The 12671-nt window shown below is 40.3% G+C and overlaps 2 protein-coding genes across 6 annotated transcripts in view; one reads left to right on the top strand and one right to left on the bottom strand.

Moving 5' to 3' along the window:
• ZDHHC20 (zDHHC palmitoyltransferase 20) overlaps positions 1-11835 on the top strand; it is a 73870-nt gene extending 62035 nt beyond the window's left edge. For 2 of the 4 annotated variants that reach the window (XM_079903072.1, XM_079903074.1), the window contains exons 10-13: positions 3386-3475; positions 4855-4970; positions 6356-6433; positions 7814-11835. In XM_079903072.1, coding sequence (XP_079759198.1) covers positions 3386-3475; positions 4855-4970; positions 6356-6393 — 244 coding nt within the window. In that variant the 3' untranslated portion in view covers positions 6394-6433; positions 7814-11835. Of the gene's footprint in view, positions 1-3385; positions 3476-4461; positions 4507-4854; positions 4971-6355; positions 6434-7813 lie in introns of those variants that run through there. The other 2 variants (XM_079903073.1, XM_079903075.1) reach the window with 2 other exon arrangements.
• Positions 11836-12043: 208 nt separating this feature from the next.
• Positions 12044-12668, bottom strand: MRPL57 (mitochondrial ribosomal protein L57). 2 transcript variants are annotated; one of them, XM_079903076.1, is made up of 2 exons: positions 12615-12668; positions 12044-12505 (listed from the first exon to the last, which is right to left on the bottom strand). In XM_079903076.1, the coding sequence occupies exon 2, from the start codon at positions 12498-12500 to the stop codon at positions 12192-12194; it is 309 nt and encodes a 102-aa protein (XP_079759202.1). In that variant the 5' UTR covers positions 12501-12505; positions 12615-12668; the 3' UTR covers positions 12044-12191. The 2 variants fall into 2 exon arrangements, with proteins under 2 accessions (XP_079759202.1, XP_079759203.1); XM_079903077.1 differs by having other exon boundaries at positions 12044-12644.
• Between the last annotated feature and the right edge of the window lie 3 nt (positions 12669-12671).

Here is a 12671-nt window from a genome sequence, read left to right as displayed (position 1 = left end):
CTGTGCCACCAGGGAAGCCCTTGCCTCCATTTTTGAAAGACGTTTTGCTTGGTTGTAGAATTGTGGAATTGTAGGTGCTGCTTGCATTGTTTCTGATGAGAAGTTTGTGGATATTATGTTTATTATTATTTGTGTAATATGTTTATTATTATTTGTGTAATATGACATTTTTCTCTGGCTGCTTTTAAGATTTTGTTTATCACTAGTTTCTTGCAATGTGATTATGACATGCCTGGTGTCGTTTTCTTCATGATTCTCGTGCTTAGGATTGTTGAGCTCCTTGGATCTGTAATTTTTAAACTTTCATCAGATTTGGAAAGTACTTTTAAGTATTTCTTCTGCCGCCTCCCTCGCCTTGTCCCTGCAGGGACGCCAGTTACACGTCTGTGGCTCCTCAGGAGGCTCCGCCACGGCTCACTGGTGGCTGCTCACCTTCTGTTCAGTCTTTTTCCTGAGTTTCATCTTCAAGTGCGCCGGTCTCTTCTGTGCGCTTTATCTGTTGTCTCTTACGTTCAGGTGTTTCCACTCCGACTGGTTGGAACATAGACTATTATTTTTTAAGGTTATTTTCTCTAAACAGAAATTTCAATGTTGGCAGTTGGGTTTTTTGTCTTTGTTTTTTTTTCCCCTTCTTTGAAGATGTTGTTCCATTATCATCTGGCTTGTGTTGTTTGTGTCAATAAATCAGCCTCTCTCTTATCTTTATTCCACTGTTTGTACAGGCACACCTCGAGATTATTGCAGGTTTGGTTCCAGACCACCGCAATAAAGCAAATATCATAGTAAAGTGAGTCATACGAATTTTTTGGTTTCCCAGTGCATATAACAGTCTATAACCATAGACTGTTAATTGTTCAATAGCATTATGTCTAAAAAAAACAATGTACATACTTTGATTTAAAAATACTTTATTGCTAAAAACTGCTAATCGTTATCTGAGCCTTCAGCAAGTCGTAATCTTTTTGCTGGTGGAGGGTTTGAAGTATTGTGAGAATTGCCAAAATGTGACACAGAGACGCAAAGTGAGCAAATGCTGCTGGGAAAATGGCACTGATAGACTTGCTCAATGTAGGGTTGCCTCAAACCTTTAATTTATAAAAATCACAGTATCTGCAAAGCACAGTAAAATGAAACACAATAAAACGAGGTATGCTTGTAAATTACTATGTCTTTTTTTCCCCTGTGGCTACTTTTAAGATTTTATCTTTATCACTGGTTTTAAGTAGTCTGATGATGATGTTCCTTAGTATGGTTTGCCTTGTGTTTATCCTCTTTGGAGTTCATTAGGCTTCTTGGATCTATGAACTTGTAGTTTTCATCAAATCTGAATTATTTATTTATTCATTTGGCTGCGTTGGGTCTTCGTTGCTGTGCGCAGGCCTTCTCTAGTTGCAGCGAGCAGGGGCTACTCTTTGTTGCTGTGTGCGGGCTTCTCATTTAGTGGCTTCTCTTTGTTGCGGAGCACAGGCTCTAGGCACACGGCTTGCAGTAGTTGTGGCACACGGGCTCACTAGTTGTGGCACATGGGCTCAGTAGTTGTGGCTTGCGGGCTCCAGAGCGCAGGCTCAGTAGTTGTGGTGCATGGGCTTAGTTGCTCCATGGCATGTGGGATCTTCCCGGATCAGGGCTCTCACCTGTGTCCCCTGCATTGGCAGGAGGATTCTTAACCACTGTGCCACCAGGGAAGTCCAATCTGAATAATTTTGAAATAATTTTCAATTGTTTTTTCTGCCTGCTTCCCTCTTCCTGTGCCCTTCCCCCACTAGCTTTTCAGTTCTCTTAAATGTATGTCGTGACCCACCGGTCATTGCTGTTGTCCCTCCCTTCTCCCCCTCCATCTTTTTTCTCTTTGCTTCAAATTGGATTGTTTCTGTTGTTACGTCTGTGAGTTCACTTATCTTTTCTTCTGTATTGTCTACTGTTAAGCTCATCCAGTGAATTTCTTATTTCAGATATTCTATTTTTCAGCTCCAGAAGTTCAATTTGGTTCTTTTTTATATCTTACATTTCGTTTCTCTTTATATCCACTTTCTCCAGTTAATTCATGGACATATTTATAGTCACTGGTTTAGCGTCTCTGTTTCAAGTGGTCACGGTCATTTCTAAATCTTTTCTGTTGACTTTATTTTCTTCCGGTTGTGATCACATTCTCCTGCTTTTTAGGCTGGTAATTTTTGATTGGATGGTGGACATTTTGAATTCTGAGTGTTTAAATTTGGTCTCCCTTTAAAGGATGTTGAATTTTGTTTTGGCCGACTTCTGTTTCAGCTTAGTCCTCCTGATGCTTGCTGAAACCTGTGCTTGGGTGTAAAGTAGCATTTTCTCTAGGGCAAGTTTAGTCCTACAGCAAAGGTGAGAGCCTGCTGCGGTCTCTGCCGTATCCACATGTTCAGTGAGGTCTCTCTACTCTGGCAGGTCGAATGCAAATGGCTTTCAGTGCTGGGCAGGCTCTGAATTGTTCAGCTTACACTCCCCAGTTGTTCTTTTCCCAGATTCACATGTGTGGCTTAGTATTCATCAGAAGACTCAAGTAAAACCCTGTGCAGATTTCTGTAGCCCTTTCTCTGCACATATCCCTCTTCCTCAGCTCTGTCCGATAGAAGCAAACCTCTTCGTCTTCTCGGAACTCCCATCTCTGTCACCTTAATTCAGTGAGACCACCTTGCTCTGCACATCCCCCTGTTGGTGCTCAAGTTCTGGCAGAAGCTGCAACTCCTTGGTTGGTTTCTCTTCTTTCAGACACCACAGTTCTGTGCTGCCTGTTTTGAAAAGAGTTGTTGTATGTACTGTTCAACAGGAGGTCAAATATACCGTTTAATCCATCTTGGCTGGAAATGGAATTCCCTGCGGTACACAGTTTTGATGTTTTTAGAATGTAGAAGGCATAGCTGTACTTTTTTTTAAGTTGTGAACTTCTTGAAGCCAGAGATTTTCTTTTCTTTTGTTCAGTGGTATATCCCTAGCACTTCAAATGGTACTCAGAACATCCAGTATATTTTCGTTTAATGAACGTTGTTGAATAAATAAATATGTGGAACTTACATCTTGAATTTCAGTTTGAGCATTTATGATATCTTTAAATGATTGTGATAAGCAGGTCAGTTACCCAAATATTTGAATATGTATGTTTATCATAACTTTAATAGACATGATCATTTTAATAGTCATGGAAGATACTATTTTTAACTATATGTAAATTATAAAAGAAAAAGACTTACTTCCTCAGTAGAGTCTAATAACTGTCTAAATTAGAAATCTTAGAAATCATTCTCTGAAAGACAAGTTGTGATCATTTTATACCATGCCTCTGGAAAATAGGTGTTAAATTGACCACTTAGATTGAACTGAACATGATTAAATTATCACTGATATTTTTCTTATGCAGTCAGGGTGATGGCTGCAGTTTTCCGACTCGTCTTGTGGGGACGGATCCAGAACAAGCATCTGTTTCAAACCACAGTGAAAATACCAGAAGGTGCGCTTCTTGTCATTACGTTTTTCAGAATTCATTATAGAGCAAACTGTGTGTGTGTGTGTGTGATACATAGATGAATATAGTAGTGACGTAGCAAGCCAGCACAGATAAAGAGAAATTCTATTCAGTTTTTTTAACTGAGGGTTAAAATGTGGATATAGCTGATATGCTCAGGATAACCATATTTTTTTATGATTCAAACCAGAACACTTTTGAGAGTAATAAAGTGAACGCTTGCTGTTAGTAGTTGAAGCAGGACAGTCTCATGTCACTGGATGCGTCTGGCAGGGTAGGAAGCACGGCTACGCTACCTGCGCTGCCTCTTCCTAGAAACGAAGACTCTTTCAAGATTTGATTATGTTGGTTTATATCAGTTACATTTTCAAAGAAGTTAGTCATTGTACTATTCACCATTTTATTTTGATAAACAGATTTTAACTGCAGCGTGAAAATGATATTAATGAGGATTCAAAAATACAAATACAAAATTTTTCTTCTTCGTCTTAGAGGATATTTTCTCAGAGTTTGTATGGCGAGCACACTGATTCATAAATTCAGAGAAATAGTTCATTTTAAATGAAATTTTAAAGGAGATAGAGATGCTTCTGTCAAAGTGAAACACTTGAAACTTACTGACTACAGAAATAAGTTGTGGGGGAGGAGGGATTATAAATTCCAAGCTAGCGGATTAATTTTGGAAGAACATAGGCCTTAGAACCTAGGACCTCAGAGCTCCAAGAAGTTACTTAAACTGTCTGAGCCTCAGCTGCCAGCTCTATGAGAGGAGGATTTGTACTCCCTTCGGGGGTTATTGTGAAGATTGCGATGGTGTGTAGAAAGCACCCAGCACAGCGTCTGCCCATAGTGGGTCCCCAACAATACTAGTTCCCTTTTCCTTCTTTTTTTCCTCCATTCCCTCCCTCCCTGGATGTCTTAGCTAGAAAACTAAGTCTACGCTAAATCACTAAATCATTTTTTCCCCTTAGATCTATACTGCAGAGGTAGAAAGCAGAAAACTTGGGAAATGACAGGTAATCTTTTTGTCCTGGCCACAGACATAGATCCTCACCTGTCCTTGTGCTACCTTACGGCTCTTGATTAACATGTTAAAAATGTTTCAGATTGGCCTCTGAAGCTGTTTTTCTTTCATCTAATTGTTTTCGTTGGCAGTGCTGAGTACAAGTTCTTGGGTCTAGAGAGCCATTTAATGCGGGGGGTTGGGGCACATTTTCTCCTGAAGATGGAGCTTTTTCAGAGTGCTGAGATCTCATGAGTTGCCCTCACATATTTAGGAGAAGGAATACTAATTTGCTGCTTATTAATTAAGTATTATTAATTGAGCATTAGACTATTTACTAAATTATTTGCTCCTCTTTCAGTGTTGGCTCAAACCCACCCTTTCCTATCAAACCGCTTAGTGAATCAAAAAACCGCTTGTTGGACAGTGAATCTCAGTGGCTAGAGAATGGATCTGAAGAAGGTGTTACCAGATCAGGTAATGCCGTCATCTGAAAACATTGCTTTGTCTGGTTAAAATGAAAATCACCAGGTTTAATAAATGTGGAAAAATTAAAATACATTATGTGCTATTTTAAAATACTAAAATATTTGAGACTTTTTAATAAAATATCTTACACGTGGGCCGTTAGCGTTTACTGGTAGCTTTCACGGAGGCGAAGGTTGAGTGAGGAAGTGTAGTGGCTGCTGCTGTGTTTTTTTCTGTTCATAATTTTGTTTTTCCTTGTTGTTACCCAGCCGTGTGTTTTGTCACCTCAGATGTAGAAAATTCTTTCGGCATAATATTCTGGATAATGCTTAAACAAGGTTAATTTGGGGGTCATAGCTTTTGCTTATTTGAAAATAATTTTGAAATGCCTTGTACTCTTTGGCTGTCTTGTCTTAGTATAAAAAGAGTGCACTGAATGTATTTGAACCATGATGACTCTTAATCATTTCATGAACTGTGGTACATTATACAACAGTTGATAAGACACAAGTGGGCTTTTGAATCAGGCCTCGGTTTATAATATAGTCTGGCCACTCACTAGCATTATAGCTTAAAACATATCTGTGGTTCTTAATAATACTAGTAATAACATTCTTCTTGCACTGTAGGAAAATGGTTTGGTACTAACTCTAGGAAATACCCTAAAACTTGAAAGCTTGCTGTCACGATTTCTGATTTGTTGTTATTGTCATTTTGGCTTTCAGCAGCATTTAAATTCTCTTAAATTAGTTTCATTGAGACCTTCATTCAGGGGACTTCCCTGGTGGCCCAAGGGTTAGGAATCCACCTGCCAATGCAGGGGACACAGGTTCGAGCCCTGGTCCGGGAGGATCCCACATGCCACAGAGCAACAGAGCCCATGTGCTGCAGCTGCTGGGCCTGTGCTCTGGAGCCCGTGAGCCACAACTACTGAGCCCGTGTGCCACAACTACTCAAGCCCACGTGCCTGGAGCCTGTGCTCCGCAACAAGAGAGGCCACTGCAGTGAGAAGCCCGTGCACCACAACAAAGACCCAGCACAGCCAAAAATAAATAAATAAAATAAAATAAATTTTTAAAAAAAGATCTTCATTCAGGTCATTAGACCCTCAGTATAAAATAAAGGGAAAAATCCATTTGTGAACTTGAAATTATTGCTCCTGAACATCTTTAGAGCCAATGGACGTTTTTACAAAAATAAGCATAAAACCAGACTTTGAGATTTTAGCACTGCTTTCCTTCCTTCTGGGTTCTAACGGAAGGCAAATGGTTGGCACCAGAAGCCTATTTAGTGCTTACATATACTTGCTTTTACTGTAATCATCAATTTTACCATTTAGCCAGAAACTTAATACTTCTTTTTTTGTCATGTCATATATAATTATGTGCTTACAGGGACAAATAACCATGTAACAGTGGCAATAGAAAATTGAGTACCACTTGTTCATAACTAACCAGTTGAATAAGAGCAAGGTAAGACAGTATAAAGGTAATTTCTCCAAAAATTAGTTTATTTGCATGTCATAATCTCAAAACAGTTTGCAATTCAGTCTTTTTTACTCTTTCCATTATATCAGCAAAATCAGGTAGTTCAGGAGAGATTGGAAGGTAACGTCTGCCTAACTCCCATTTTTCTTACCACTCCTAGCATGATCTTACTGGATATTTATTGGTAGATTAATGAGGAAACTAATAAAAATTGTTAGGATTGGTATATGGACAACTACCCTTTTCACTGAACGGTACCTTATTAATTAGTTTAAGGAAAAAAGGTGACTTTTGCCCACTACTGAAGATATTTGATCCAGAGAAGAGTGACTAAGATTAAAGTCTGAAAAAAAGACTTAAGAGGTTCATTGATGTTATTTACTTGGTAAAAGATACAGCAGAAGAGCAGCTTACTGCAGCCAAGTACATGAGTCAGTGATGCCTTTGCAGTAGCCAGAGGAGGCGCGGTAGCCAGAGGAGGTTGATTGAAGTAGGAATAGAAGCCCTTCCCCATGGGCCAGTAGGAGCAGTGAGGGCAGTGCTAACACTGACTGAATGCAGGGATGTAGTGAACTCTCCTGCTGCTTAAAAACAGAGAAGACAGGTATGCACATTCAAGTCGGAAGCTAAGCTCACTGGCTCAGCAGCATCACGCGCAGCTGTTAGAGTTTTGAAAACCTACGTGTAGTGTTTCTTGGTTACCTATTGCTACCTAACAAATTATCACACACTTAGCAGCTTAAGACAACACACCTTTATTACCTCAGTTGCTCTGTTCTCATCTGTAGTCTCATCTAGGGGACATCTGCTTCCTTGCTTGGTGTTTATCATTAGCATTCAGTTCCTTACAAGGACCTGGAGTCCATGTCCAAGTCACAGCCAGAGCCTAAGACTCAGAGAGCATCAGAAACAGCCCCCGGTGGGGCTCCGGGCAGGCAGAGGGCAGCAGGAGCTGCAGGCGGTGATCCCGTGTCATTGGCAGCCCCACCGCGTCTTCTCAGTGTAGGCTGTCGGCGGAACAATGGCTGATGCTCGCGATGGTTGAGAATCCTCACTGAAATTCCCATAAACATCTGATAGCAGTCTTCTCAGATTATGCCCAAGTTAACACTAAGGGAAAAGTGTAAGGATCTGCCTCTATTAAAATGCTCACTTAATGGCTTCAGGGAAAGTCAGTGATCTGTCCCTTATTTACAGCATCTAAGAACCTTTATTATTATTAGAATATTAGTAATATTAAAGTATTTCTTTCCTTTTGTGTTGTATTAGCAGCTTTATACCTTAGCCCAAAGAACTATTTAATCTTATTTTCAGAAATATAAAATCAAGTTTTAATCAATAATTCAATTGTTTCCGGTTTTATAGGTTTATAAAAAACATTATGGACTGAATATTTTCAGTTTTATACGCAAGATGATGATCAGTGGAATTAAATAATTGAAGTATAAATGAAGATATATTTTTTAAAAAAGGAAACCTTTGTACAGATTGTTGGATCCACAGAAGCACTGCTCCAGAGCTGGAAGATGCCTTAATCTTAAATGAGCCCACTTGTTCAACACTGACTTACAGCTACAAAAGTGACTTAATTTTACTTTGGAAATAACATTTACTCATAATAACGTATTATGATATGCTATAATATGAGCTGTCAGGTCACATGTTAACATGGCGTATGTATTCTTTTGATACCTGAGTTACATTATTAGAGTTCTTAGTATCCATATAAATTTTCACTCCAGAAACACAAGGTAAAAAACTTGTTTTAAGTGAAGTACATCTAGGTCAGTATGGTGGCTGAGAGTGCTTGTACTGTGTAAGAAAAAGAAAATAATTGCTTTAAAAACAACTTGGTGTTTGCTAATTTATAGTTACTGTTTTATACTTTTCAACATTTTTACTAAAGATTTTTTTTATTGTTGCTATAAAATAACACTCAGAAGGATTTAGATACCTAATCATTTAAAACATGGAGCATATTTGTATAATTCATTGAAGGCTTAGTTCTAAGCATTAATTAAACCATGTGCAGTGTTGTGCCCAAGGCTTAAAGAAAATTTGGCAGTATAAGAAATTTTTTTGTTTCTCTCTGCTCTCAATATACTCTTGTTGAACTTTCATGGGTATTTATACAGGTAGAGAAACAAAGGTTACGTGTGCTGTAGAAATACTGGACACAGTAGGATTGGGTAGAAGTGGCTGGAAGAAAAATAAAGCGAAAGACAAGCTACAGAAAGCTGTTAAAGTATGTTTTCAGAGTGCTGCCTGCTGCTGAGCTGACTTGCAAATTTCAATTTAGGTAATGACTGAAATTTGCTTTGAAACTTTTTACAGTAATCCTATAATAGCTTAAACAGCAACATAAAATACAATTTGAACTAGGGTCAAACTGTTCAGCGTAACACTGCTCTCGAGAAGGAAATTCTCACTTGAGTATCATTCAAAGCTTCCATTCTCTGAGAGGTGGATTCCACTCTTACATGCAGGATTTTAAATCTGACTTCCTAACAGCAACCCCTTTCTGCCTAGACACTTATCCCCCTTTTCCTTTTGAAATCCAATCTAAGTGACAGGGATCGTTGCATTGATTCTAAAGGAAAATAGTGTCCTATAGCGGAGAAACAATATACAGATGTTACTCCTCCTTTATACTCTGCTTAGTCAGACACACACAAGCTAAAATGACTGATTGCTTCCAGTGGTGGGTGGAGATCAGTTTTAACCAGCGTCTGTAAAAACATGTTATAGTTTCCTTGTCTATAAAATGGGGTTGGGGAGAGGGGTGTTAAGAATGATTTCGACTGGACGACCTTTAACATTCTTCAATTTCTAATTTTGCATAATACCTTACTTAACATTCGTCCAACAGGTATATTTGGAGTTCCTTCTGGACGCCAAACAATATACTAGGGATAGCTCTATAATCTCCTAATGTAGCACAAATTTTATAGCCTACTATTCCAGGTTTATAATTTATAGGATTTGTCTAATTCCATGGGCTATATTAATATTAGATGTTAAAAGCAAGTAATTATTTCCCCCTTTGAACTAGAGGAATGAGTTTAGCTTTGAAAATATAGTTTGGAATACTGTAATACAGTTTCTACCTTTATTTCAACACTGTAGTCTTAATAATCTTGATTCTAGAAAACTTATGAGAGTTAAGGGATATCAGTTTACCAACCAGAAACACCACTTCAGTTTGGCGGTTTGAGTATTATAAGGAAATAGTAAATGTTTAAACGTAAGTGACTGCTTTCAGAAATGTCCTGGTACTTCTTGTGGGTATTTTTACATTCAGGTCAAAGGATTTGCATGCACCTAACAACTGAGGAAACTTACTTTTCCCTTTAACCTATTTGGGTGCTTTTGTGGTGTTTCTTTTTCAGTTCTTTCACTATGTTAACATCATCTTAATAGCATTAGTAAACACCTTTTCAGGAATTTTCAGCTAAAGCCTTTTAATTTAGTTACCTTTGGTTTAATTAATTTATGGCCAACATTTGCCATGTTCTAAATATTTGGCTTCGTTTAGTTGTACATATTAATGACTGTTGGCAAGGGCCTACAAGTGGTATGGGAATCAGGGAAAGGCTGACTCTTTGGTATTTCTCTGGGATTGATTAGTGCTGCCAACCTTTGCGGAGAAATGGTCAGAATGAAGCCCTGTCAAAATTTATTAGTACTGTCTTTGTTCCTTCAAACACTTGAACAGTTGTGATAATACTTAAGGAAAATAAAAGTTGAATTTCAGGTCTTGCCATTGCCATTAAAAACAAATTAGACAGGAAACTTGGTTTTACGTGGGTACAAACTTACTTGAATATTCAGTACCTGAGGCACCTGACCACTGTCACTGTGCCAAACCAAAGAGCAGCTACAGCTTAGTGGTCACTGAACTTGCACCGCTTACATAGTATAGTTTCATCTTTGCATATGGATGATTTTTTAAAATCCTTTGACATATTTAGTGGTTATGATCCAAAGTGTCATAAGTTAACTTAGCTTAAATCAAATATGCAATGTTTACTTGAATTTATTTCTATTAATAGCAGATTTTGACTGTTTGTAGGATTTTCAGATTTTCAGTCATGTGAGATTTCCCTTCCGTCATCTTTAAAGCAGATGCATTTTAAGGGCTCAGTGTTAGGATCTGCATATTTGGGGCGCTGATAAGACAACTGACTTACAGATGTTTTGCTTACATTTTGTTCTAGGACTAGCACTGCTATCAATGGAAAGTATTTTTAACTAATCTGTTAGAGAAATTAACCATATTTTTGCATTTCAGCCAAAATAAAGACCGTATCTCATATTCTATAAGATACAGCTAATATGTAAGTCTAAAATTCATGTGTTTCTTATGATCTGAACTATATTTTCCAACTTAAATTAAAAATGCAAGATAGATTCAGCAAGGTCCATATTTTTCTAACGACTTCACTTCGTATTATTTTGTTGAGTTGCATAAAGCAGCAAGGAATTGTGTTTGTATTAAAAGCTTCAGAAAGCTGTTGAGTTTATCACATTTGTACATGATTGCAGGTTAGTCTATGCCCATTTACAGAAAAGGTGGACACTATTTTAAAGTGATCTTTAATATGTTTTTATATAAACAAATTTGAAATAGTTTACTTTGGTTGTTTTTACATATCATGTCCCGTAAATCTTGTATTTCTTTTTCATAAGTGTAACCCTGGACCATGACTTAATGTTATCTTTGCTTTGCCTTTTGGGTGGCCTAACCTACATTAACATGAAGGCTGAACATTTTAAAACTTGTTTTTTTCCAAAAATCGTAATAATGATTACTTTATTAATAAATAAATAAAGTCCTGTATTTGAACAGCTGTTGTTGCTGTTGTTGTTGTTAGAGTATGACTGTTGCTTTAGTCACCTGGCAGGTGTGGCAAGGTACAGTGTTGCCTTGGGAAAGCGATGGGGCTGATCCTTCGGGTAACCACGGGGACTACCTGAGTGCGACGACACTGTGGTCTGCCTACGCCAGAGCACACACGGCTTTATCAAAAACGTTTTAATTTAGCTTTTATTGAACAATTTTCAATTGTCCCCTTCATCAAACCTAAGAACTTCCATTCTTTGAAAGCCATTCTGTTAAAAGAATGAAAAGTCGAACACTGGAAAAAGAATACCTGAAAAAGGACTCATATCCAAAACACATAAATCATCCTTAAATTTCAATACTGAGGTGACAACCTGATTTTTTTTAAACAGACTATTGTTTGGTTTGTTTTTTGGCTGCGCCGCCTGGCTTAAGGGTCTTAGTTCCGGGGGAAGTCCCCCAAAATAGACGCTGTCCAATTGTCCAATTTTTGGAGCAAATCTCACCAGAAACCGCTATTTTTAGGAGCGCGTTTAACTGGAAAAGTAGATTTTTTTCATGTCCGCTTAGGCAAGACCTGTCGGCAGAAGGTAAGCGAGCATGCACGGCAAAGCCCCCGGCAGAATCTCGCACCGAGGCCCAGAGGCCAGAGCGCGGTCGGCAGCTTTATTGCGGCTGCGCGCAGGTTGCGTTCCGCATCCCGTAAGACGCAGGCGCCGTCCGTTCCGGCCTCAGGACAAGAGAAACGAGACGCGATCCGACCGAAACACACTGCGGGCGGTGGGGAGCGCGGGCCCGGGGCCTCCGTCGCAGGCACTCGCTCGGCTTGGCCGGGGCTCCGTGGGGCTCCGGCCAGAGGCTCCCGCTCGTCGCCGCAGGACGCAGGCGGCGTGGCGCGGGTCAGGACCACTTCCCGGTGACCTTGAGGTGGCCGAGCTGGTCCTCCAGCCGCCGGGACGCGGGGAACTTGGACGCCTGCGCCGCCTTGAGCGCCTGGAAGGCGGCCGCCCGGCGGGCCGCCGCGTGGCCCCGCTCCTGCTCGGCCGTTAGGAAAGGCCGGCTGAGCCAGTAGTGGTTCTCCGCCTCGACTTCCAGGCGGCGGACCATGTTCTGCTTCGCCTGCGCCGACACGGGTCGCGGCCGCCGGTGCTTCCCGATCCACTGCCGGCCGGGGATGCGGCCGCGGCGCAGGAGCGCGGTCAGGAACATGGCGCCTGCCGAGGGCACAGAAGCGGGAGTCGGCAGCGCGCCGGCCACGGGGAGAAGGGAGAGGGGAGCCCCGCCGCCGCCCGCAGGCCAACCCGACCGCGCCCCAACACTCACCAGCCGCGCCTCACGGCCGCCCTCCTCACACCGGCACACGACGCCGGAAGCCGGAAG

Source organism: Stenella coeruleoalba (genome assembly GCF_951394435.1).
Source record: "Stenella coeruleoalba genome assembly, chromosome: 18".
NCBI lineage: Eukaryota > Metazoa > Chordata > Mammalia > Artiodactyla > Delphinidae > Stenella > Stenella coeruleoalba.
The sequence above is the reverse complement of the archived record's forward strand: the minus strand, read 5'-3'. Positions and strand labels throughout refer to the sequence as shown.

Coding starts and splice junctions, on each gene's coding strand:
- MRPL57 (XM_079903076.1), bottom strand. CDS start 12,500: ATGTTCCTGACCGCGCTCCTGCGCCGCGGCCGCATCCCCGGCCGGCAG.